The sequence below is a fragment of the Mizuhopecten yessoensis genome, unplaced genomic scaffold (assembly GCF_002113885.1).
Source record: "Mizuhopecten yessoensis strain PY_sf001 unplaced genomic scaffold, ASM211388v2 scaffold523, whole genome shotgun sequence".
In the NCBI taxonomy this organism is placed as follows: Eukaryota; Metazoa; Mollusca; class Bivalvia; order Pectinida; family Pectinidae; genus Mizuhopecten; species Mizuhopecten yessoensis.
In genome coordinates, this window is record NW_018403589.1 from 1,370,665 (window position 1) to 1,398,085 (window position 27,421).

A 27,421-nucleotide genomic window follows, 5' to 3' on the forward strand; every position below is an offset into this window, starting at 1 on the left:
CCCCCCCCAATTACTACATAAACATATCAAGTGAGTCTCCTTATGGAAAATAACGATCGGATTTGGCTGATATATCTTCATAAAAAGGAATAATTCAAAGATAATTATCGGGATTTTATACCTGTCTGAACAACGCTTTATGAAGGACTTCCCTATTACAACGGACGCTATTTCATAAGTTTTACGCCGAATGAGCGAAAGGACATATTTTATGGGTCGTATTATTTAGTTTATAGTGGTAATAAAGTTAGGGATAAGTGACTGCATGGTTAGTTTGATTTTGCTATGAGGCCCTCCAAGGGATAACTGTTATGATGGCCACGGCGTATTCTGTTCTCTCCTCTGTCGGTACTCTGGGTCAAATGAGATACGTGTGCTATTAGATATACATAATATGTAATATTCCCGGGTTCAGTAAAATGGTATGATTTAAATATATTGTTAAAGTAAACGATTTTTTTTTCAATTTATACGTCTCTGCACATATATTTAAAATTACCGGCAGGTAATCCTACACTCGCTGATGATGTTGCCTTAATTGCTATAACACCAAATATAAAATTTCGAACATAAATATTAAATTATTGAATATTGCAACGTTTGACACTCCATACCTTGCTACAAAATATGCTGAATATATGTCACACCTACAGCACGACATGGCAGTATAGATTCAATAATTCCAAATGCTCTATTATCGTGATAGGCAGGTTTATTCCAAGGGAACCTCCGTTTTCCTGGTCAATAGGAACCAATCCTATTCAAATTGCATTATCATAATGATATTTACACCTCGGCGTCCCAGTTTCTAATAGAATGAACAAAGGCGAACGGGTTTGCTAAAGCATGTGAAAAAGAAAGAAGAGTCATCTATGCTGTTCTTGAAATTAATGCAAAGTCGACTTCCATGCAAGCTTTAGTGAAAGTTAATCTATACAGGAAAGTCGCCATTCCATCAATTCTCTTCGGATGCGAACATTGGTCGCAAATCAACCAGACGGACATCCGTAATTTAAATACATTCCAGGATTAGCTGCCAAACTTATCCTAAACGTAAGGAAAGGGACACGGTCAGACATTGCAGAAAGCATATTGAGGATCCAGCTGGCGAATAGGGGCCACTATCGACCAACGGAAACTCATCTTCCTAGCACAACTGATCCACCTAGATTACATTGTAAAAAGAATGTTCTTAGTCCGTCTATATAGCTATATTATAGACGGAAATACAACACAACAATGTGGTTTCATCCCGGATATATAGTTGCAATACTTCACAAATACAACCTTAGATCCTATCTCGATAAGGACCAGCGAGAGTTCAAATTCCCGGGAAAAAGGGATAGTAAACGTATCGTAAAGAGAGCCATTAGCCGTTTTGAAAATATTGCCTTAAGAACGAGACTATCCAACGATGATGACTTTATTAGATTTAGACGAATTCATTCGACGTACCATCCCTTTGTTCTGTGTGCTGCTTGCACATGTACGAAGCATATTAGACAAGTGCACTCCTTGTGTAATGTTTTGACCTGTGTTAATTCACATCAAATCCGACGATGTACCTGCTGTCAGATAGACGTCCAAGACACGACCCGCCATGGACCACAAGTTTATAGTTATCTAAATGACATGGAAGACGAGGACTTCTTGTGTGCACTTTTTTGGTGCAGAGTCCCTAGTCCCAGACTTGCCAGACCACCCCACCAGAGACGAGTTCAGACTTAAGTGTGCAGCCTTCATCAGAGAAGCTATGCACATCTATTATAGCATTAACTGAGCGGACACTGCTACTCATCTATTTGCTGAACCGACAATTGTGTTTTTTTACCAATAATATATATAATATATAAAGAAATGTAACATATATTGAACTGTGATTACATATGATGATCATTCGTAATCGTAGTCTGAGAAAGCCTATTATGCTATTATCCTATCACTATTTTTATTACTAATTAATAAGGTTATAATAGTAACTGAGTATCGCTAAAATATTAGCTGAATATTGGTGGTAGCGCATAACAGTGATATGTGCGTGCGTGTGTGAGGAAGGGTGCGCTCGTGTGTGTGTGAGGATGTGTGCGTGCGTTTGTGAGGTGTGTGTGCTTAAGTGTGTGAGGGTAACTGCATGAGTGCGTGCGTGTGTGCGGAAGTGTGCGTGCTCGTGTGTGTGATGATGTGTGCGTGCGTAAGTCTGATGATGTGTGTGCGTGTATGTGCAAGGAAGTATGCGCGCGGGGGTGGGGGCGGGGGAGGGGGCGTGCGTGCGTGCGTGTGTGCATGTGGGAGGGAGAGAACGTGTGTTAATGTACTGAACCAAGGAACGTGTTTTCCTCAGTGTCTTCTGTTATTGTTAATGTGTATATATTTTGTGTATATATGGGACAAAGAAGTAATTCCAACAGTGTGGACAAGTTTAGGTTGTCAAATTTTCGGAGCGATCCGCTCCTTTTTTAAGACACAGTGAAACAGAACAGTTACATGTACATATACATCATATTACAAGAAGATAGAACTGATATACTATAATTCTATATATATATAATTCTATATATGGGGCAAAGAAGTAATTCCAACAGTGTGGACAAGTTTAGGTTGTCAAATTTTCGGAGCGATCCGCTCCTTTACTTCTTTGACCCATATAATTCTATGTATGTATTTTGTGTGTATATATATATATATCTGGTGTTTCAATGTTTATCTCCATATCGGAGGAAATAAAGACTGATGATGAGTTTCGGGCAAACAAATATCCCGATTAGGTTAAAATCGTTACGGCGTCAACAAGTCGTGTTCAAAAAGAACACGCCTAAAAAACGGACGGTTGTTTCAGCGTGTCACTCACTGTATCTGGCTCGTCGATTGGTTGATAGAACGTTTGAGGTCGGTGTCGTCCTTGTAATCAAAAGCAGTGTACAACATTGTATCTTTTTCGGAGACTTGTTGTTTGCGCGCTTTGTCAACTTACGATTACGCATACACGTATATGGAAATGTTTCAAGCCATGTCTCATGACTTGAATGTTTTGTGTATAATGTACTTATCCACATTTTCGTGAACTATAATGGTATTTATGATTACAAGAGGGCAAAATGAAGAACATTACACTGAAAGGTAATTTTGTAAATGTTTCAAGCCACATACATATATATCTACAGGTAATAGACACAACATATCCTATGCCTATATTCTAATATGTAATTAGTAATTACATATTAGAATATAGGCATAGGATATGTTGTGTCTATTACCTGTGTATATATCTATATCAATTAATTGCCATATTAGACTGTTTCGTTGAGCATATTATCCACATGCTATTGCCTACACAGGGACGTTCCTATGACCCAGAGTGAAAAAAATACCTTTCATTCTGGGTCATAGGAATGTGTCAAGTCCCTGTGGGTGCGTATATTGCAAAAAAATGCATGATTATTTTGATACCGGCAGCATATATTTGCCGGTATAAGTATTTCCTGTCTTGATAAAAACTAAACAGTTTCAATTGTGATTGCAATATTTATTCAATATTGAATAAAAACTTAATAAGAATGAAAACAATTAGGTATAATTTTCCGGGAAATTATCTCCATGGATACGCTCCATCGAGAGTAACACTGCAGCTGATATTCGTGGGTACACAATGTACTATCGGCACACAGGTTATCTAACGTCACTGTACCCAAATCGGGACACTTTTTAGTTAAATATCAATGTTCTTTATACAATACTATACTATCAGTTCCAAAAATGTTTGTTCCTTTTACTTAAAAAGATACTATGATATCCACTTTACATTTTTATCACAATTCGATATTTCGGGCGCGTGGTTCTATAAAAAGAACGCGAAATACCATCAGAGTTACGTAGGCCGTTGAACCGGCATTACTGTACCCTGGAAGAGACACTTCCAGTATTTTGGCGAATATTTGGGTATAAACGATCAATATCGGCAGAAAATATGCATAGTTGAAATATGTTAGAGTCAACGAGGGTTCTGATTAAATTTCTTCTCCAAACTCTCATTAGTTTTGATAAAATAGACTTTTGAAAATGATACCCAAATAAATAGCGTCGCACGGTACGTAAATCAGGAAAGTCTTGTTTTCGTAATTATTCTTACCTTTAAATTGTTCAAGCTTAATACAGTTTAATTGTCATGACAATATTCTCAAATAAAACTGCATTTTCTTCGCATAGAATGAGAGTTTCTTGGGCCGATTGCACACTTACTTTTATTATAAAATAAAATGTTATCGTTTTCGTTCACATCCTTGTAAGCAGGTATGAAAGTGTTGCACCGTTCTATGATATTACCTCTCAGTGCAGCGGCCGGTATGGACAGCTTTCAAGCATGTGTAATAATCTTCATTTTGCCCTCTTGTAATCATAAACACCATTATAGTTTACGAAAATGTGGATAAGTATACATGCAACGAAACATGCAAGTCATGACACATGGTTTGACACATGGACATGCAATGCAAATTTTACATTTCCATATACGTGTATGCGTAATCGTAAGTTGACAATGCGCGCAAACAACAAGTCTCCGAAAAAGATACAATGTTGTACACTGCTTTTGATTACAAGGACGACACCGACCTCAAACGTTCTATCAACCAATCGACGAGCCAGATACAGTGAGTGACACGCTGAAACAACCGTTCGGTTTGTAGGCGTGTTCTTTTTGAACACGACTTGTTGACGCCGTAACGATTTTGATTGTTAATTACGGAAATAGGAAGTACATCCCTAGTTGAAAATACAATGTAACAATTTCCGCATATTCTAATGAGTCTAGAGTTGTGATAATTTTTATTATTGACAGAACAGTGTGTTCTCTCAATATTAAAGTATTTCAAAGCAATCCAGGCTTTAATTCAGTTGTTTATTATCAATGAGTCACATGTGTCTATGTTTCTGTACTTCAGGAAACCGGCTACCTATTTCACTACTGTGAAGTTTTTCAAGAAAGATAACTCTTACATGCAATTACTATGTGTATATGGTTTTATTATATAATGTCAATTTTTAATCGTTTATAGATAATTAATTTTACACAATTTCAGCATATTAAATTGATATACATTAATGCAATACTAATTTATGGCACTATCAATTTTATTGACATTTCTTGCAAAAAATGTGTCTTTATGTGTCTTTTTTTTTTTCAAAATTCACTCCTTTTTACATAAATTTCAATTTAAAATCCTTAAAATTCTGACAAGCGTTATTTTTTTGCGGTCGATTTTATTTCTTAACTTCAAAGCAATATAACTACAAAGTTCGAAGAAATTCTACTGAGAAATGGTGACACAAACCTATTACCTTAAGCCTATATCATTCGCTTTCTTGCTAACATGTTTGTTAAAATAAATTTGACACTAACACACATAAATGGTCATAAATGTGATATGTGCTTACATAGCAGCATTAACTGCAGGTGAGTGGTTCAGGCTCATTGGGCCTCTTCTTTGTGGCAATATTTTTGCCAAGTATTTAAAATAACAAAGAGATATTTCAAAAGGTGGGGGTGAACCATCAGAAACTATTGCATATTTTCCAATATAACCGGTATTATACGTAAGTAAAGAAATGGCGAAGATCAATACAGTAACTGATATCACGGAATTAGATTATCTAAATCCGTGCTGATATGCAAATAACAAAACAAAATGCGTACGATATGAAACTCCAAACTAAGGAAAAGTATAAAGTATAAACTACCAGAGAGATATTACTTTTTTTTATTTGTTAACATCACAGTTTCTGATAAGGTATTTTGGACAGAGGTTTTCTTTTGAGGAATGCTGCCGGATTTTATTCTCGTACAGAATAAATCCGGATATTTGCGACCGATGACTCATTCGCGATATTAGATACGTCCAAGATGTCCGCTGCCATGTGATAAAGCATCGACTGAAGGTCGATAAGAACATAGGAGAAACAACATAGGTTTACTCTACAGACAGCTTATCTTTTGCCAGTGCATGACAGAGATAGACCACTAGTTTGATTGCATTTTAAAAAGACGGTATGTTATTGTTGTAGCATCAAATAAGTACATAAACTTTATCTTACGCAACCTTCCTGTATATAGAAACCAGGTTCTCAAAAATGAAAACGCTCCTTTTGTAGAAAATATTTTGCTGAAGATTTCATTGAAAATGGTTAGATGGAGATCGCTCTTGCCAAAAGTTTAAATGTTTAAACAAAACAGTTTGCTCATTTTCAGTAGACCTAGAAAAATGAAAACATTTTTGTTTATTTCAACTTTCTTTTTACATCGTGTTTCTTTACTGTACTGTACTCACGGACTTAGATAACGATCTAATCTAATTCCGTGCTGTACTGTTAGACTTACAGTAAGTTAGGTGGAGCAGTTCAGAGTTGGGACATACATGTACTACATACTTGTTTGTACTTGAGATACATAAATTGTTTCATTCATCTTATTAACTATTATATTGTAGTAATATTACGATCTACACCACATTAGCGTTATCTTGGTCAGATTTTAATTTAACATAGGATTAATATTATACGGTCGCAATCTAGCTAGAGGAAATTTCCCTTTAGCTCAGTGGCCGTAGAACATCTGACTAGGAACCTAATGATCATGGTTTCGATCCCTGGTGGAAGCACATATTATTCTCTTTCCTTTTACACAAGATCCATCACTGGCATCAGACCTCTTGTCTATTACGCCATATGCATGTTGTAGGGGGAAAGTTCAAACGCATTATAAATTGTATGAGTCTGGATTCCAGCTGCATGCAGGTTGAAGAGTTTTTAATATCCAAGACAATGGTAGAGTATCGGTATAACCTAGATAACTGTTTAGAGCTGCTTTCAAGTTGAGCAATGTTAATGTTATTAGAAAAATAATTCTGTAATGTCTTCAGTATACTAAATATAAATCTGAGAAACTCCATATGGTATGTGAAAACAGTTTCGAAACAAGGATTAACATTTTTAGGATGGCTGTTCAAACACATGACCAGATAAATAACAACTTGTCAGAATTATTAATGCTTAAGGGTCCCTGAAGCACTGCCATAAACTGTAATCCAACATTACTGTAGCTTTGATAAATCATTTCTGAAAAGAAACCTATATCGTGCGGGAAATGTTTGTGAGAAATAATACAGATGAAATATAAAAAAAGACAACAGTGTTCTGAGTGTTAAAACTGAGCGGGACTAGACTGGGATTCAAGCTCTGGACTTCAGATTGTTATACTATCATTAATATTCTTGAGTTACTTGCAAGGAAAGGGTTTGGGCTAAACTGTGCTATGTTTTCCAAGCAGAAGTTAAGGGGAGGTAATTAATTACTGTCTAGGAAAAAACACAGTGCAGTGGGACAGGGATCATAAAAACAAAAACGAATCATATAATATGTTCATTGTTCAGATGTAGAAGTATTATTTATGAAAGTGATTCATACAATGAACAAGAAGATTTAAACAGCGCTAGCAGTGACCATATGGCTGATTTTGCACTTCAAATTTAATTTTGAATGAATGAATATAGATCTGGACATGAAAGATGAAAGATGAGAACAATTATGTACTGCAGCCTTCTGGTTAATTGATTTGACATTTACTTTCTGTATTTTAGGAGATGAGGTAGCAGGACCATGTCAGGAGTTTTAAAAACACTCAGTATGGAAGACCTTGAAGGTCAACAAGGTCAAGGCGATTCCATGGTATCGGGTCGTAGTCTTGGCAACGGACAACATAGTCGTCCTCAGTCTCCACTTAAATTTTTTTCCCAAGCCAAAAAAACAATAAATGATATCTTCAAAGAAATACTGGAATATATCAATGAGTCAAGAACATTCCTCGCTGGTAAGTTCCTCAAGACATTGTATACTGAATATTGTCTAGTTACAAGTACCAAACTTGATTGAATTTTGTTTGAAATTTTGTAAGCATCATCATCAATATTATATTGTGTATGAAATTAAATACTGTAATATTGATGTGTGTAATACATCGTATGCTTCGTTTTACTCCACACTTTGGAATGGTTCAAGTCTGGTTTGGGGGATATTTAACTTAAGATGACAGTTTATTAATTTAGTTACTTATACATAATAGAAAGTTCAAGCATTCCTTTATATATGACATATATACCTGTAAAGTACAACTTATGTCAGTGATTGTATATAAAATTGTATACCTGGTAATTGATATGACAATGACATTTTTTTTCAGAGCACAAAGATGGGTCTGAGGAAAAGAAACATGTGGAAGAGTTTCAGGGTATGGTCAGAGGCATCATAGAAGTTTTAGCTCGGGATCACATGAAATGCTGCTTCTTTGGAAGGTAATTTATGTCAGGCAACACTTCAAACTTATCTCGAGGAAACCTTTTATAGGACACAGTTCCGTCAGAAATATTGGTATTGTCTCCGGCCGAGTGATGTATTTCCAATTTAATTCAGATAGTGTGGCACTTTCTGAAACCTATAGGTGCCAATGTCTGTTTGTTTTGATTTTTAGCTCACCGGGTCTGAAGGACAAAAGTGCCATACCGTAGCGTCCGGTCGTCCGTCCGTCGTCCGTCTGTCAACAATTTCTTTAAACTACTTCTATTCTTAACCACTGATTGGAATTTAACTTAATTTGATTGGAAGCATCCCTAGGTGGTGGGGATTCAAAATTGTACAAATGGTGGGGCTGACCCCCCCCCCCCCAGGGGGCTGGGGGAGGGGGCAAAAAGGGGGAAATTTGGCTATATTGCTTTAAGCGACATCTCCTCCTGAACTAAGAGATGGATATCAATCATATTTGACTGGAAGCATCCCTAGGTGGTGTGGATTTAAAATTGTACAAATGGTGGGGCTGACCCCCAAGGGGGCTGAGGGCTGGGCCAAAAGGGGGCAATATGGCTATATTGCTATAAAAGACTTCTTCCGTAGAACCATACCATGGATATTGATCATATTTGGTCGGAAGCATTCATGAGAGGCAGGGATTCAAAATTGTACAAATGGTGGGGCTGACCCCCGGGCTTAGGGGTGGGGCCAAAAAAATATATTACTTGGAAATGGTTGAGATCCCCACCATATAACCATATATACAATTGCTGAGTATTAAGAGAGGAATGCACGTTTGCTTCCAGGATGTCCCTATGGTCTTGCCCCACCCTTGGAGACTTAACCCCTGGGTCATAACTTTGAAACGGTGAAGATCCCCACCCCAAAACTATATATACAATTGTTGGGCATAAAGAGAAGAACGCAGTCATGCTATTAGAATTGACCCCAGGGTCTGCCCCACCCTTGCAGACATAACCCCTGGGTCATAACTTTGAAACGGTTGAGATCCCCACCCCAAAACTATACATACAAATGCTGGGCAAAAAGAGACAAATGCAGTCATGATATTAGAATTTATCCTGGGGTCAGGCCACAACCCTCGGGACCTAGTTTCTGAGTCACAGCTTGGAAACAGTTGAGATCCCCACGCCATAACCATACATAAAATTGCGGGGCATAAAAAATCAAATACAGATATGCTACAAGGATTGGCCTTGGGGTCTGGCATATTCCCTTGGATCTCATTTGGAGAATATTTTGCCATGATTGCTTAGATATCCAGGTGAGCGATACAGGCCCTCTGGGCCTCTTGTTTTGTATGTGATAAAATCTTGCTGAAAACAAGTAAGGCCAGTTTTCACATATGTACAGTATTTGAGGATAAAGAAGGGTCTCTTAATTGTAATATACCAGTTACATTGTAATACACCTAGTGATGGCAGTCATATGTTGGGATATGAATAGTATTGTTAGCTTGCAATGCCATGCATGTATCTGTATACATGTTATATCATCAGTAACTAGTTAACTAGGTTGTGCAATTGAATAGAGAAAAATTATAAAGTTTGGGGGAATTTATGATATTTTTCAACTCTGTTCATCTGTTGAGTCTAATAAAAGTGAAACTCCAGGGATTATGATGTTCACTTATGTTCTCTGCACCCCTGAATTATGTCATGATGAAATCTTTGTACACGCCACCTTATGAATGATATAAAAAGACTAGTTTGATCCTTTGATGGACATTAAAAGAATCACACAGCAATGTAATGGTAAAATTGAACAGCTTTTTAGTCAGGTGTCACTCCCTTGAAATCTTTAAAGAATAGGTGTTAGCGTAGCAATTGGTAAGGTTTTTCCACCTGAAACCAATTAAATAGTTAACATTTTGGAAGTGAGTCTAACCCCTGGAAATTTGAAGAAAATAAAATTAACTGCAGTAAATATATAAATGTCAATGGGAGATATTTGCTTTAAAATGTTCAGAAATAAATGGCTTTTCATGCAGTTGTATTTGGTGATGTTGGCCTTTGTGACATAATCACTCGTTTACATTAAGTTTATATTTACCATTCTATTAAAAGTGATTTTGTATATATATACATTTCAGGACTTCTAATGGGAAGAGCTCTGTTATAAATGCTATGTTACGAAAGAAAATCTTGCCCAGTGGTATTGGACACACAACCAACTGTTTCCTCCAGGTTGAGGGTTGTGACGGAATGGAGGGATGTCTGTACACTGAGGAGTCCGACGAGCCGAAAAGTGTCAACGTAAGTTACACAAACAAGGAGGAGGCAAAGTATTGTGCTAAATTTTAAAAATCTTGTCCTCGATTTGAGATTTCTGAGTCTACATCACACAGGTGTGAAAGATCCTGAAAGTCTTTAAAATCGATCTGAGATTTCTTGGTCAACATATATGGTTTATTTTTTGTCGTATATGTATGGCATGAACATTAGCTCTATAGAGCTATTCTTACGACATCACACACAGGAGTGATAGATTCTGTAAGTCCTTAACATATTAACTGTAATCGATTTGAGATTTCTTGGTCAATATGTATAGCATCTTACGACATCACACAGGAGTGATAGATTCTATAAGTCCTTAAAATACCTATCTTTTATAAAAGGTAATATGATTTTGTTAATTAACAGGAAAGTACACAAGCATAAATGCATTGATAACATAAATGTAATTTTGAAGGATTAGACATTGGAACATTGGCCATTCAAATAACAATAGGTGATAACTCTTAACATTTACAGTATGTGTAATATGTAAGATATGTAAGATAGCATATCACCTTAAGAGATCCTGATGTGTTTTTATTTGCAGTCTGTGAAGCAGCTGGCCAGTGCTCTGAGTACAGCCAAGCTGAAGGAAAACTCCTTGATCAGGATCTTGTGGCCCAAAGAAAAGTGTCGCCTCCTCAAGGAGGATGTGGTCTTTCTAGACAGGTCAGTCCCTTAGGCAGGATACAGAGATTTATTCAGGAATTAACATGCATAATGTTATGTGTGAAAACTTTGCTAATAATTGGTCAAAAAGAAATAAAACTCTTTAGAATTCTTAAATAAAATCAAGTTTTTACTATTTTAGCAAATATTTAGCTTTGTAGGCAGACAGTAGCAAAACCAGATTTGTGAGAAGTATGAAGTTTGTATTCCGTCTTTGCGTATTGCAGAGTTATCTTCTCTTGTGAGCAGGTGTTGATTGTTACGTCATTGGTTTGTAACGACATCAATTTTTGAGAAAACGACGTAATTTTCGACACACAAACCAATGAAGTAACAATCAATACCTGCTCACAAGAGAAGATAGCTCTGCAATATGCAAAGACGTAATACACTTGTTTTAGACTGTTTGATATGGCTTAGTCAGGACACAGCGGTAACATGGAATAATTACATTCGAAAATATCCGTCATACCAAAACACTGATTGGTAAAAATAGTGGTTTAGGAAATTATCACATCTTTTTATTGCATTGAAAGTTTTTGTAAAAAGCTTCCGGTGTGCTTGACATGTGATACACGTGAAGTGACAAAAAAGATAACTTTGTAAAACTAGCTTGCATTGTCAACCAGCGGATATGGAGAAAACAAAGGTTACAGGTACTGAAATCAAATCTAAAAAACAGTTAAAACTTGGGCCTTTTATATTGTTTCAGCCCCGGCATTGATGTGACTCCTGATCTAGATGATTGGATTGACAAATTCTGTCTAGATGCTGACGTTTTTGTGCTCGTGGCGAATTCTGAGTCAACTCTGATGAGGACAGTAAGTATCTTATTAAAGGGAAAAGACTCAAGATTCAATTATATATACTTGATGTTTCAATATATTGAGTTATGTTAATTATAGAGTTAAATTTGTACTTTCTTCAGGATGAGTTTTGTGTGTTTCTGTTGTTTTAATCATTCTGCATTGAAATTGATTGTGTGTTACTGTTAAGTAAACATTTGAATTGCTGTGCAGAATTGTTTAATCAAACCCTTATACATTCTAATTTGGACTTTCGAATTTGTAAAAAAAATGTGTTACATTTTGTAAAAGTACTGGAATACAACTTGGATCTTGGAACTTGGAACATCTGAGAGTATATGAAAAGCTAATATATGTGTTCACAGAATGTTGTGTAACCAAGCAAAATTTATTTAAATCGAAGGCAGATATTTGTTTTAAAAAAAGTCTTGATTACAATTTCAGGAAAAGAATTTTTTCCATAAAGTGAGTGACCGTCTTTCCAAGCCGAACATTTTCATTCTCCAGAATCGGTGGGATGTATCGGTGCTTGAGGAGGACACTGATATTGAGTCAGTATGTAATAGATCGATATCCTTAGAATACCTGTTTATTATCATTTAAATATTCTTTTAAGAGTATTAAAGGACAAATATCTTATTTCTTTGGCTAGTGATGTAAAGGAAAGTATGTCTTCCCTTTTACCACATCAATAAAAATGATTAAAATTTAACTGCTTGATATATAACAAATGTAGTTTCTCCTTGTTATACTTCAACGTTTTCATGTATTTTGCCTGAAGAATACATCAGAAAGGTTCTAAGTATGCCATTTGATCAAGGAGGAGTCTAAGTGGATGCTACATTGCGTGTGACAGGTTACTATATTTCGTGTCTTAACTGTTGTGTATAGGTGAAGGAACAACACTACCAGCGAAATGTTGAGTTTCTCTGTGATGAACTCAAAGTTGCAAACACTCAGGAGGCCAAGAATAGGATCTACTTTGTATCAGCGAAAGAAGCTCTCATCTCTCGTCTACATGAGGATAACCAGACTCCCACCCCAAGTATGTATTCCACAACCTTCTTACGTATTCCTCCTGATAATCCCCTACCTCTGGTGTTTTTTTAATGTAGCTGATAAGCATTAATTGTCACCTGTTAAAAGTGGTAGAGTAGTGCAGTGGATAGCACACTCACCTTTCACCAAGGCGGCCGGGGTTCGATTCCCCGATCCTACATTAAAAGGTATGAGGTCACCTGCCTGACCACGTGGGTTTTTCTCCTAGTACTCTGTGTGTTTTTCCCACATTAAGACCCTCCACAAGCTAATAGCCGGGACAACAAAAGTGATTTATATAAGTTGAAATAACTGGTTTCATAATTGTGTTGTAAAATAGATAAAGTTTAAATATAAAAGCGATGTTGAAAAGTAGAAAATTTCATAATGTCCATGAGCTGTGAGACTAAGCCTTTTGTTAGTAGCCTTGGCCACTAGAAAAATTGGTTTCTTGAAAAATTAACTAGTCCTTCATAAACTGCTCAGTGAACCCAGATATTTGTTCAGAAACAAATGTCCGCATGACTGTGTATCAAAATTTATAGAAGCATCTTCTCTTAAAAAGTTCTCAAAAGTGAAATACCAAGGTAGCTGGGGCTCTTGAATGATATTTTGGTTCTGGACTCGAGTAAAGTTGTATAATATGCTAGCTTATATAACCTACAGAATACTCAAGTGTTACTTTATAAAATACTTTATCATAACAAGATATATGGGATCATGAATTGTACATCTACTTTGTGTTCCAGCCGGATCCTTACAACGGGACTTCACAGACAGATTGTTTGAGTTCGCCAACTTTGAGAGAATGTTTGAAGTAAGCTTTTGGTATAAAGGGATATTAATGGAGAAATAAACTCACTGTCAACAGTATATATAAAGATAAGCAATAAATTTATACAGAATATACAATCAGAGCCTTTTCCAGCAGTTCCATAAATTTCTATACAATCAAATTGTCGGTTTGATTTGTCATTTCATACATGTTTAACAACCAAGTGTACATACACTTATAGCGTATTGTATGGACGTTGATTCCTTATTGTAAACTCGTACATACTTTACCCCTTTGTGTAAAGAAGCTTCACTGGTCTTTTGTCCGAAAGTGACGGGGTACATATCGTACTAGTCTTCGAAATGTCACATATAAACACTTACTGGTTGTGATACATAAGCCTTTCTACGGAAAGTTGCATAAATTATTTGCGACCTTGATGGAGGTACCGTACTAATTAAATGAAATACAATAAACCAATATCATTGTTAATTTTATTATAGGTGTGTATCTCTAAGTCAGCTGTAAAGACAAAGTTTGAGCAGCATGCCAAGAAGGGCAAGACAGTGAACAGTAATCTGAGGGAGGTGATGGAGAAAACCTACACAGACAGTTTACACCAAATGTAAGTCACTCTAGCTTACATCAAATGTAAGTCACTCTAGCTTACACCAAATGTAAGTCACTCTAACTTACACCAAATGTCAGTCACTCTAACTTACATCAAATGTAAGTCACTCTAGCTTACACCAAATGTAAGTCACTCTAGCTTACACCAAATGTAAGTCACTCAAACTTACACCAAATGTAAGTCACTATAGCTTACATCAAATGTAAGTCACTCCAGCTTACATCAAATGTAAGTCACTCTAGCTTACACCAAATGTAAGCCACTCAAACTTACACCAAATGTAAGTCACTATAGCTTACATCAAATGTAAGTCACTCAAGCTTACACCAAATGTAAGTCACTCTAGCTAACACCAAATGTAAGTCACTATAGCTTACATCAAATGTAAGTCACTCCAGCTTACATCAAATGTAAGTCACTCAAGCTTACACCAAATGTAAGTCACTCTAGCTAACACCAAATGTAAGTCACTCTAACTTACACTAAATGTAAGTCACTCTAACTTACACCAAATGTAAGTCACTCTAGCTTACACCAAATGTAAGTCACTATTACTAACACCAACTGTAAGTCACTCTAGCTTACACCAAATGTAAGTCACTATAGCTTACATCAAATGTAAGTCACTCTAACTTACACCAACTGTAAGTCACTCTAGCTTACACCAAATGTACGTCTCTCTAGCTTACATCAAATGTAAGTCACTCCAACTTACACCAAATGTAAGTCACTCTAACTTACATCAAATGTAAGTCACTCTAACTTACACTAAATGTAAGTCACTCTAACTTACACCAAATGTCAGTCACTCTAACTTACATCAAATGTAAGTCACTCTAGCTTACACCAATGTAAGTCACTCTAGCTTACATCAAATGTAAATCACTCTAACTTACACCAAATGTAAGTCACTCTCGCTTACATCAAATGTAAGTCACTCTAACTTACACCAACTGTAAGTCACTCTAGCTTACACCAACTGTAAGTCACTCTAGCTTACACCAACTGTAAGTCACTCTAACTTACACCAACTGTAAGTCACTCTAGCTTACACCAACTGTAAGTCACTCTAACTTACACCAACTGTAAGTCACTCTAGCTTACACCAACTGTAAGTCACTCTAGCTTACACCAAATGTAAGTCACTCTAGCTTACACCAAATGTAAGTCACTCCAGCTTACACCAAATGTAAGTACAGTCAAACTTCTATAAATCAAACTTTGAAGATTCTAAACAGTTTTCCAGTGTCCCAGCTTCATGGGAGTGTTTTAAATATTAACTCAATATCCAATTTAATATTGTTATTTATGTTTATGACCTTTTGCTTCAACTGTACAGGGAAGAGTCGATACGTGTCCGACAGGAAACAGCTGATGAACTTGATTACCTGGAGAAACAGCTGACCTTACTGACTGGTGACATTAAAGACAAAATCCGCTTCATGGTGGATGACGTCGAACGAAAAGTCAGTATTTGGCATTGTCAAGTTTGTTAATAGATTTCTGTATAAAGAATTATTTGACATTTTCCTATAGGTTAGTTTTGAGAGATTGTAGACATAGTTTCCTGGTGTGTTTTCTTTATTGTGATAGTATTTTATAATAAGGTTATCTTAATAAGGTTATTATGGTTTCTTTCCGCTGATTCATGTGTTCAAATATGATCATCTTGTGATAGCCTCGCCTTTTCTTCCCTGTATTTTAAGGTTTCCACAGCATTGAGTGAGGAAATTCGGCGCCTATCCTCTATTGTAGATGAGTTTGAACGCCCTTTCCATCCTGACCAAGTACTCCTCAATGCCTACAAGAAGGTGAGCATCAGTCTGATCGTGACAAATCTCTGATAGTACAATGTCAGCGTTTTGTTAAACCATGTTAGTGATGTTTAAGTTGCAAGCTGCAGGTTTTAATATAAATTTCAGAGAACATACCAAAATGTGGGTGATTTCACTAGATGTGCATTATTTGTCAAATTGAGAACCCATATACGTATAAGTCAATGATGAGGTCTTATAATGATCAATGAGCTATCAATAAGTCGCCAGAGCAAAATCTTTAACCTGAACAGATAAAATTGGCTTCTCAGTCAACTAAATTTGTCTCAAGTCCCATTAAGGTTTATACTCCATAAACCTCAACAAAACAGAGTTCATTCCTGAATTGTAAATTGTTCATGGTCCAAGTCATTTTGATAAGATATACAGGAACTGTGTTTTGGAACTCATTGCTATCTCTCGCCAAGGAACTACACTTGTTTGTGGAGGGCACTGTCTGCCAGAACCTGACAGGCCGGTGCTCTACGGCCATAGAGAAGACTATAGAAAGGGTCGAGACGCAGCTCACAGGTAAAGGGGCACGCTGGTTCATCAGCAATCACCCCTGTGTTGCTACCACCTCTCTGGGAGTCTTGTGTTATCACAATCATTATTAGTTAGTCATTATTTTTTTAACTGTTTTTTTTTACGGTTATAACAAGTGTGGGTCGTTCTGTATACTGTTTTCTAGATACATGCATATTTGTAACTGTATCTCAAAACCAAATTTTACTGCCAAAACTCAGCAGTATGAAATTCACTTTATCTCCAGAACAAATTGATAAATGTGTTCAAAACGTAGCATCGTAATTGATGAATTAAAGAAGAGCAGATGACAACCTTTGATAATCTGATGTACAGACCACACACGTGTTAGGACCAGCATGCTGTACTGTAGAAGGCAACAACAGGAGACTGATGAGTACCAAGTGTACAACTTCTAATTCTCAAAACCATTAACATTGTGTAAAATATACTGTATGGTATAGCACTTACAACAGGTCACTGGTGATCACTAAATCTAGAACTTCTGATTTACAAAATCATTCAATACTTGTGAAGTTCACTGCATTTTCAAGTGGTGCACAGAATGTGTGATCTCTCTTTTTCAAATCTTACTTAAACGTTTTTGTATCTCCATTTATGTGGTCACTTTCTCATTGACAGGGTTTGTACAGGCATGTAACATCCTTAAAATTATACGACATTGTCTCGAAAAGTCCTTGAAAACAGAAATTACTACTTCCAGTTTGCACTAAAGAATCTAAGTTCACCATTGCACATGTTGTTTTTGGTATTTTCCTTGCATTCAGATATAGTATATAATAAAAACTAATATAATCGTTACACTTTGATATAAAGTCTCTAAAAGTAAAAAAGAATGAGCTGGAATTGAATTTGATGATCGAAATCCTGTACGAACCCTACATTTAAATTGAGTGGATTTTCCATATTGTGTCTGTGATCTGCGCATTCACAAAGTTAATCTTTTTCTCGTTTCAATACAGTATTAATATTCTCATTTCATCTTAACAAAAAGAAAAACAATGCAGTTGTGCTCAAAAAACGCACAACAATAAAAAGGTATAACTCAGTCTCGAGTCGTTGTCTGTCTGTGTCATTGTGACCTTGTATTGCTATGATTGGTCATTCCCATGACCTTGTGTGGCTGTAATTGGTCATTCCCGTGACCTTGTGTGGCTGTGATTGGTCATTCCGTGACCTTGTATGGCTGACTTTGGTCATCCCTCTGTTGTCCTCTGAATGTCTTGACCACCCTGTTATATCCCCATCAGGAGTTGCATAGCCATGTTGAGGGTGGGCTGGGCCGGAACCTACAGCAGCGCTGCTCGTACGTACTACAGCATCCTGTTGAAGAAACACAAAAGGAAATGACAGGTATTATGTTCCCCATCCCCTCCCCTTTTGATTCCACTACTCCCTTCTCCCCGTCCATGTCCCCCCTACCCCCGTCCCCAGCCTTCTGTCAGACCATCTACCACTTCCTATCTCCTGTATTCTTCCCTAAAGTGCCGTCTTCGTAAACACTTTGTTTACTAACTCCAACAAATTTATAAAATCACATTTAGATGATGAAAGGTATCAAGGATTCTTCAGCCAGTTTGCCCCATATTCACAGGAAGTTCAAATTTACCCCTGTATGTATGTCATTCACTGTTAAGGCTCATCGGCCTCTTGTTTTTATGTAACTTCTTTTCCTCCCCAAACTTTCCCTTCTCCCCTTCTGTACCCGTCCCGATCTTCTCCTTCACATCATTTCTCAGACAGACAAGACAGTTTTGACAACGTTTCATGACCAATGCCTAAGGTGTGCCTCAAAGCTGGATATTTGAACCATTATTTCATTATTTTAGCAATATGTTTTTTTTATCAGTGGTTACTTTTTTTACAAGAAATATAAATGTAGTCATGTCATTGCATGGATATTTAAATATACATATTTTATTTTTGAGAATTTTCTGCCTTTGATGTAAACATGTTTTAAGTCTCATTTTTTTGAATTTTATTTCATCACCTGTGTTTTATACAATATACAAATTATCTGTATGTTATCCATCTTTGGCACAAAGATTAGTTGCATGTAACTTCATCAAACTATGTACAATATCTTGATATCAGTATTTATATTGGTCATTGCTACATACTAAAACATTAATGGTGTCGGGGGGGGGGGGGGGGGGGGGAAGGAAAACAAATGATTCTCAGTTCATTGTTTTGTTCAACCTTGAATAAGGAGAAGTATCAGTGACATACAATAAATGTCTTGTGCAGCATCACATTTGTTTGTTAAAATTGGAACAACAATAAGGCTGCAAAAAAGGCCAGGCAGTTTGATGGATGGGTCAATGTTTGATGATGCTATTTCTAAGGAAGCGCAAGACAGATCTCAAATTTTGTATACAGGTTCCACTTGGATCAGTGTTTTGCAACAACACTGCCAGGCAGTCTTTGATTTAAAGATTTCTCATAAATAACTCGACGGATCATTTTCAAGCTTTGCAGACAGTGCCCATTGGACCTTAGTTAGGCAAATGTAGTGCCAAACTTATTAAGCAGTATTGTAGGAATTTACACCAGGTGTCGCTTGATCTAAGGTCTAGGTCACAAGGGTGTCGGACACAAAGGTCAAATGTATGTTTATTCATTGTTTACTATGCTTAATATCATTATGAAGTGATATTATATTCCTGAGATTGATATCAAGTGGCCCATTCACAACTATTGGTCCAGGTCCAGTGGTCAAAGGTCAAGGCTATAAAAGTCAGATTTATTTTCTTCTCTAAGTTAAACATTGCTTAACATCATGAAGTAATATTTCAGGGCTTGACCTGGGTCCGAAAGTGTCCTTTGATAGAGATGAATGATCAAGGTCTACGAGGACAAGTTTTACTGCTTTCAGATTAAATTATTTTTTATAGTGAACTTTTCATTACATCATGAAGCAATATTTCAGGGCTTGACTCGGGTCCCAAAGTGTACCTAGATGGAGATGAGGGAGCAAAGTCTAAGAGGACAAGTTTTACTGCCTATCCAGTGAAACATTTAAGCATTAAACAGCATTCTGTTCTGTGTTAAGGTCCTAAAACATGGCACAGTATTGCAGACAAAATGAATAATGCACGTCATGATTGTTTGTCTGCAATCCTGTCCCGTGTTATAGGACCATAGCATGGAGCAGAATGCTGTTTTATGCTTATATTTACAATTTTCATTTTCTTTTTTTAATTTTCATTTCAAAGTTCACAATGCACTTTTAAATTCGACGTTTGTTCAAGAGGTTGAACAGCCCATAGAATAGCTCACGGATAATAGTCTTACATAAAACGGTGAATAACATTGAATCATAGTGGTTTGTTTTGCTTTACTGCTTGTTAGTGCTGAGGAGAATAGTGATCTGGTAGTTAGTCAGACTTGTGGAGATATCACTACGCCTGTGTTATGGTCTTTTAACACGGAACTGACTGGCTTTGGTTGTGTTATATAGTGGCAATGCAGAGCAAATGTGAATATTTGACTATAACAAAACTGATGCTATGAAGTCCCAGGAAAATTAGGCAAGGTTCTTTTTTCTGTGGTTTATATAAGTCACCTTTTCTTGTTGATCAGAATGTTAAGATGAAGGTTAATTTAAAATCTATAACAAAATCAATCCGTGTAATTATGATTGTCTTGAGGACTAGATTTGTGTCGCATGATTACCAGCTTTTCAAATTACTGTAGCTGTTGCTATTTACAGAGCGTATTGCTGTGTTACTTCCGGAGGAAACTAAACAACAGCTGTACAGCCTGGTACCGCGACGTGACTTTGAGATTGCTTACCGTCTGGACTGTCGTAATCTGTGTGCTGACTTTCAGGAGGATATACAGTTTCGTTTCTCCGTGGGTCTCACTGCTCTAATGCAGCGGTTCCTGGGTAAAAGGGGAACACACTCTGTTTTGACAGGTCACTCGAATACGGTAATAGAATCAACAAATGATTTTTCTTGCACAATAAACTCTCCATGATTTTTGTAGAGCTAGATCATTAAGGACATTTCATTGCTGTCTGACTCTTAACATTCTAAGATAATGATTAATTAAAAATGTACACAAACAAAAAGTTTGATTAAGCAACATTCCATTTTAAAAGTGATTAGTTATTAAATAGTTATACAGAAGAAAGTACACTCACATGGTATATAATTTGGAGCTAACCTTGTCATCTTTCTATGTGAAACAAAATTAAATTAAGATCTTGAAAGTCTCTGTAAATTGACAGCTAGAAACAGATTACTACAGAATAATAGGAAATGGCAGTCTTTGGTATAGTTATTAATAAATATTAAATCCCCAATAATCCAGGTTTTATATTGACTTGTTAAATAAATATTAGGTTTTTGCACATAACAAATAGATTACACATTTAACCTGTAAACAGTTCTTACCTGTTATTAAGTGCACTCTCAGATTTTACAGATTTTTATCATAAGTGGTTAAAAATAGAAAAATATCCCTGAACAGCACTTATTGTATATTCTATCTAGTGCATTTCCCCCACTATCACTCCCACCCCCAACATACTAAACCCAGGTATATGATTAGCTGTTTAGTGTAGTTAAAGGTTTCTGTTACAGATACCAAGACCAATGTCAGAGGGAGGCCCCCAAACACCTATTGGAGAGTTTTATCGTCCACTTGCCCCTGAGCAGAACAATCAAGTGCTCATCTCCATGATTACCACCTTTGCTTCAATCACGTCGCGTACCACCATGGGGGCCATCATCGTTGGAGGTCTTGTAAGTACAACTGGCTGATCATTTAGGTCTTAGCTAGCCTTATGAAAGTGAAACAAGTCCTAATGTAAATATCAGTTGAAATATGAGAATTTACATCCGAGACGAACGTGATATTAGTCCCACTATAATTACCTGGTTGTAAAATCACGTAAACATCCAAGATGGCCACCACAGCCTCTGATTGGTTGAAATTTAGATATTGACTGATGTAGGTGTATTATGACTTTTCACACAGTACAGTTACTTCAATCAGCATAATTTAGGACTGTGGGGCTAGTTTTGGGAACTTGTGCAACAGCCACTGTTACAATCAAAACTTTGTTATGTATTGATTTTAGAGCTTTATATCTATGTTGACTTTACATTTGGCCCTTTGACCTTTTAGATTGCCAAGGCAGCAGGCTGGAAGGTGATTGTGGTGACTAGCGGCCTGTATGGCCTGCTTTACATGTATGAGCGGCTGACTTGGACAAACAAAGCCAAGGAGCGAGCGTTCAAACGTCAGTATGTTGACTATGCATCCAGTAAACTCAAACTGATCGTGGATCTGACCAGTGCCAACTGTAGCCACCAAGTGCAGCAGTAAGTGCTTTATTCCTATCCATTTATAGACTTGATGTTTCCTTTATATTTGATTATTTGAATGATGTCTTAAGTATGGTGTGACACAAAAATATGATATATCAATATATAGTGTGTCACAAAAGATGTTTACAATTCAATTTGCTGACTTATAATTAAACTTTATTTACAACAATTACAAAACAAGATTATATCAGCTTGTATTAATCATTCTTGCTGGCCAAGATGATGGTGCACAGCTGGCCTTAATGTGGGAGGAAATGGGAGCACATGGAGTAAACCCATGGGGTCGAGCAGGTGACCCCATACCTTTTCACATCCCATTGGGGAATCGAACCCTGGCGTTCTTGGTGGAAGGCGTTGAGATCACTGTCCAATGTATCACCCGACCACTTGCATAGATTCTACCTGGAATCTTCTTTTGTAAATACAGTTGAACCTCGTTATCTCAAACTCTTTTAACTCGAAGACCCCGTTTATCTCCAAGTATAACTCAGCTCCCGGCCAAATCTCTTTTTTATCTTAGTAAATAAAACTCTAATAATTCGAACCCTGAAAAGTCGAAAATCTCTGATACCTCGAAGTAAGATATTGGTTTTGGTAGCGTAAAACCAACATCAAAACATCGTCTACTGCATAGTGTTCGAATTTCATTTTGTCACTTATTAATTCTTTGATACAAATAAAACGCAAAAGTACAACATCTCGCCATTCTGTGTTTATGAACATCTTTCGTGAGTAGACTAGCATGAAATCAGTAAAAAAATATTGCGATAAAGCTTCAGACTGTTAAGTGTACGGACTGTCAAAACCATGTTGTTTATAATAAAAAAAAAAAAAAATCATCATTGTTGATCGACAGTATTTTGTTCTTACTGCGCGTCCGTTTCATAATTTGTACACCCAAACAGACAACAGTGCAAACCGGATCATTTGTCACAAAGCAGGGTCATGCATAAAAGAGTTCCACAGTTAAAATCTCAACCTAGAAGACCTTCATGAGCTCATGTTTTTACAGGAGCCAGTATGGCTTTGAAAGTCAATCGAGAGATTTAAGAACAATACGATAATTGCTGTTGATTACATCGAGTTGAGAAGGTGTCAGGTGTCACATTTGGCTTTAATGAATCAATGTGTTCATGTACGATATAATTTGTTTCACTTTGTGTGTGTTTTCATTTAAAGAGTCAACTATGCGTACGCTCCATTACAGTGATTTGTTTTAGACTTGCGCACTTTCATTTCCGCATTGAACAGTACGAGGTCAGAGACAGCGGGATAGTTCAATTTTTAAATGTAACACTTAAAACTTGATGGACTTGCAAAAATAAATGCAGACCTGGAAAGACTTTGCAAAGATCAAGACTAGCCAAAAACAACATTAAATCACCAGACCCGTCCATATTTAACAAAGAATTCACAATATGGTTCAACTGTTTTGATTGCGTTAAACGAAAGTACACTCTATTTTTGTAATCATGTATATTGTAAAATTACATACCTGTAATTTTTATATGGATTGCTTATATCATTCATCGATTGATTATTAATAAAATCAACAAATGCTAGTGCTATGTCCAAACAGCAAATTTCATACCAAATTTATGAACCCGCATAACTCAAATACTCGGATAACTCAAAGTTTTTCACAACCCCGTCGACTTTGAGGTAACGAGGTTCGACTGTAGTATTAGTCTACCTTATACAGTGGGAGGATAGTGTTTCCTCACATTGGAGTTTATATATATAACTGATGAAGGCTACAAGTTAACATTACAGTAACATCTTTTCTGGGTCTGACAATGTTTCAGCTGTACATATGATTGGTATTTATTTCTGTTTTTTTTTAGGGAGCTGTCGTCTACTTTTGCACGTCTCTGTAATCAAGTTGATCTATCAAAGAACAAACTTCAGGGAGAAATTGGTGATCTTGACAAAAGCCTTGCCCATCTCAAAGAGATATCGGCCAAGGCAAAACTTCTCAGGTGAGTACGGAGACACAACCACAGGTTTGTCAGTCTTTTCTGGTTCTATTGAAAAAATGTCCTTATATGTATGACCTTTGCTATTGATACGACGTTAAACAAAATAAAACCGATCTATTCAAAAAATATTCCAGATACTTCCAAAATGTGTACGAGTTTCTTATCGTGTTAGGGAAGCTTTCAAAGATAAAAACCAATATGATAGCTTCCTGTTATACATAAACATTGAAGGATCAGAAAGTGTCATTAGAATGACAGATCAGAATAAAAGATGAAATAAGCAGCAGTCCAAACCTAGGATATTTATCAACATTCTAGTGGATAGGACACACCATGAGGCTATGTCCTCGGGGTAAAACAGTAGTATGATCCTACCGATATAACTGTAGCAGGATTGTACAAAGCTCGTACAGACCTTGAGTAGAAAGGTAAATCGAAGAAAACGCCCTAAAAGCCCCAAAATTTAACAAAAAATTCTAGAAAAGGTCTGAGTCTTGAATTCGACTAAATTATCATAAAGTTATAATTGTATAGTTATTTTGGTGGTTTTGTTGTGTTATTCTCATGAAAATGAATTCTGAAAATACATGAAAATTAAACATTTGTTGAGTTAATTTCTAGATTTTTGGACTACTGACTAGTGTAAGATTTTAGGGTTATTTGGTTTTGGAGACATCCAGGTAACACATCCAGATCTCTTTTGAGGACTTGGAAATAGCTGTTTATTTTACTGATAAGGGTCCTTAAATAGCCTTAAACAAACATTGAACTTCAAAGTATAATTCCTGTACAAACTCAGGTGTACTACCCCCACATAACAATGTTTATTCAGCAAACATACGTTGTCTTACCAATCTTAAAAACACATTGAGGTGTAGGGATGCAAGTGGTTATTTAAGTCATTTCATCCCTTAAATTTGTATGATAAGAAATACTTCTTTAAAAAAAATGTTCCAAATTTTAGTAAAGTTTAATAACTCCGCTGTATTCAGTCCTCATGAAAAAGATCGTAAAATTTACGATTTATTTCATGAGGACTGAATACAGCGGAGTTATTTTTCTGGAACACAAGAAATTGTCTCCCTGGTTTTATTTCTCTTCTTTCTTTGAATATAGCACAGTTAACATTGATCAAACACATCAGCGGAAATCATCCTCGAGACTCCAGGGGTTACGCTCACTCATGCTCTCTGCACCCCTGGAATATGTCATAGCAAAATTGAAGGCTCAGTGTGCACCACCTTGTGGACAAGACGAGAAGACTAGTTGATCCTTTGATGTACATCAAAAAAATCTGTTTGTTGTGTAACTGTGAAGACAGGTGTCGCTCCTGTCTTATCTTCAAAGGTCAGGTAACAGCTTAGCAATTGGTCAGTCCTTTTTACCCGAGACCAATCAAATAGCTGGCCGTGTGCCTTCCATTTTGCAATGACATATTCCATGGGTGCAGAGAGTAAAAGTGAGTGTTTCCCCTGGAGAATCGAGGATGGGTGGAAATATTAGTTTTATGTAGTATTAATACTGTATATTATATGTATTGTTTTGTTTTTTTGTTGTAGAAACAAGTCTGATTGGTTAGACAAACAGCTGAATGGATTCATTGAAGAGTTTCTGGTGAAACCAGACGCGTGATAGGACTGTTAAGTGGTTTACCTAAGTCAGACCAGTATCGGCTGCACTAGGACAGAGACTGTGGTCAGTTTGTGGCATCCTATGAATGATACTATCAAAATGTTGGTGATCATTACTGTTTAACAGAAACCTTTCACATACATTAACCATTGGAGGAAGATGATATCAACACTCAGCAGTTCTGTGTGTTGCGCATACTCAACTTCACCGTTATACCAGGGCTGTACCATTTCATATTAGCATTCAGTTCGATTTTGAAAACAATCTACAAGCCCAGCGTAATTTTGCCAGGTGTTGAGCTTGTAAAATCGTATACCTAAGTCTACCAAAGAGAGGAAAGGACTCTTGGAAAAGATTTTATCTGACATGTGTTGAAAACTTGAATATACTGTAAGCATCAAATATGAAATAGACTTTATTTATTGAAATGCTATTATATCCTCTATGTACATGTTGGCTATGATTATTGAAATAGACTATATCTGACCTTCAACCTTTCTGTGTACACCAATGAATTCTGTTGTGTAATATGATAAATTCACCAGTCTCAGCCATCTCTCATCACCCATCATGGATAGTCTGTTCATTTTTCATTTCAAGGAAGTGTTTGTTGACATGACACATTTAATTTTACAACTGAATCTGCAAAATGTAACCAGTTTCTGTGAAGTAATTCTTAACCGCCATATATCAGTTGTAGAATTATTCATCAGATCAGATACAAATGTGACGCATTGAGTGAAGTTACACATCAGTAACTCTAGAGTGGAAGTACGCATCAGTATCACTAGAGAGGAAGTACGCATCAGTAACTCTAGAGAGGAAGTACGCATCGGTAACTCTAGAGAGGAAGTACCCATCAGTAACTCTAGAGAGGAATTACGCATCAGTAACTCTAGACAGGAAGTACGCATCAGTAACTCCAGAGAGGAAGTACGCATCAGTAGATCTAGAGAGGAAGTACGCATCGGTAACTCTAGAGAGGAAGTACACATCAGTAAATCTAGAGAGGAAGTACGCATCAATAACTCTAGAGAGGAAGTACGCTTCAGTAACTCTAGAGAGGAAGAACGCATCAGTAACTCTAGAGAAGAGGTACACATCAGTAACTCTAAAGAGGAAGTACACATCAGTAACTCTAAAGAGGAAGTACGCATCAGTAACTCTAGACAGGAAGTACGCATCAGTAACTCCAGGGAGGAAGTACGCATCAGTAACTCTAAAGAGGAAGTACGCATCAGTAACACTAGAGAGGAATTACGCATCAGTAACTCTAGAGAGGAAGTACGCATCAGTAACACTAGAGAGGAAGTACACATCAGTAACTCTAGAGAAGAAGTACACATCAGTAACTCTAAAGAGGAAGTACACATCAGTAACTCTAGAGAGGAAGTACGCATCAGTAACTCTAGAGAGGAAGTACGCATCAGTAACTCTAGAGAGGAAGTACGCATCAGTAACTCTAGAGAGGAAGTACGCATCAGTACCTGGTGTGTGCGATGTGAAACAAGAGTGTTGTAAATTGTGGTGTTAATACTTCATTATCAAGATTTTACCAGGTCCC

The 27,421-nt window shown here is 36.7% G+C and overlaps 2 protein-coding genes across 3 annotated transcripts; both read left to right on the plus strand.

The window, feature by feature from the left end:
* The first annotated feature begins 5,888 nt into the window (after positions 1-5,888).
* Positions 5,889-26,769, plus strand: LOC110450460 (mitofusin-2-like). Of its 2 annotated transcripts, none has more exons than XM_021498013.1 (18): positions 5,889-6,040; positions 7,629-7,858; positions 8,228-8,339; positions 10,445-10,607; positions 11,176-11,297; positions 12,010-12,118; positions 12,548-12,658; positions 12,995-13,148; positions 13,891-13,958; positions 14,420-14,541; positions 15,887-16,013; positions 16,254-16,358; positions 16,790-16,892; positions 20,620-20,840; positions 21,497-21,658; positions 22,044-22,240; positions 24,091-24,225; positions 25,785-26,769. In XM_021498013.1, exons 2-18 carry the CDS (start codon positions 7,648-7,650, stop codon positions 25,855-25,857), a joined length of 2,295 nt encoding a protein of 764 aa, XP_021353688.1. In that variant the 5' UTR covers positions 5,889-6,040; positions 7,629-7,647; the 3' UTR covers positions 25,858-26,769. The 2 variants fall into 2 exon arrangements, with proteins under 2 accessions (XP_021353688.1, XP_021353681.1); XM_021498006.1 differs by lacking the exon at positions 16,790-16,892 and adding an exon at positions 18,158-18,260 and having other exon boundaries at positions 25,785-26,768.
* Positions 26,017-27,378, plus strand: LOC110450623 (gelsolin-related protein of 125 kDa-like). Its single transcript, XM_021498243.1, has 2 exons — positions 26,017-26,040; positions 26,602-27,378. Exons 1-2 carry the CDS (start codon positions 26,017-26,019, stop codon positions 27,376-27,378), a joined length of 801 nt encoding a protein of 266 aa, XP_021353918.1.
* Positions 27,379-27,421: the final 43 nt, after the last annotated feature.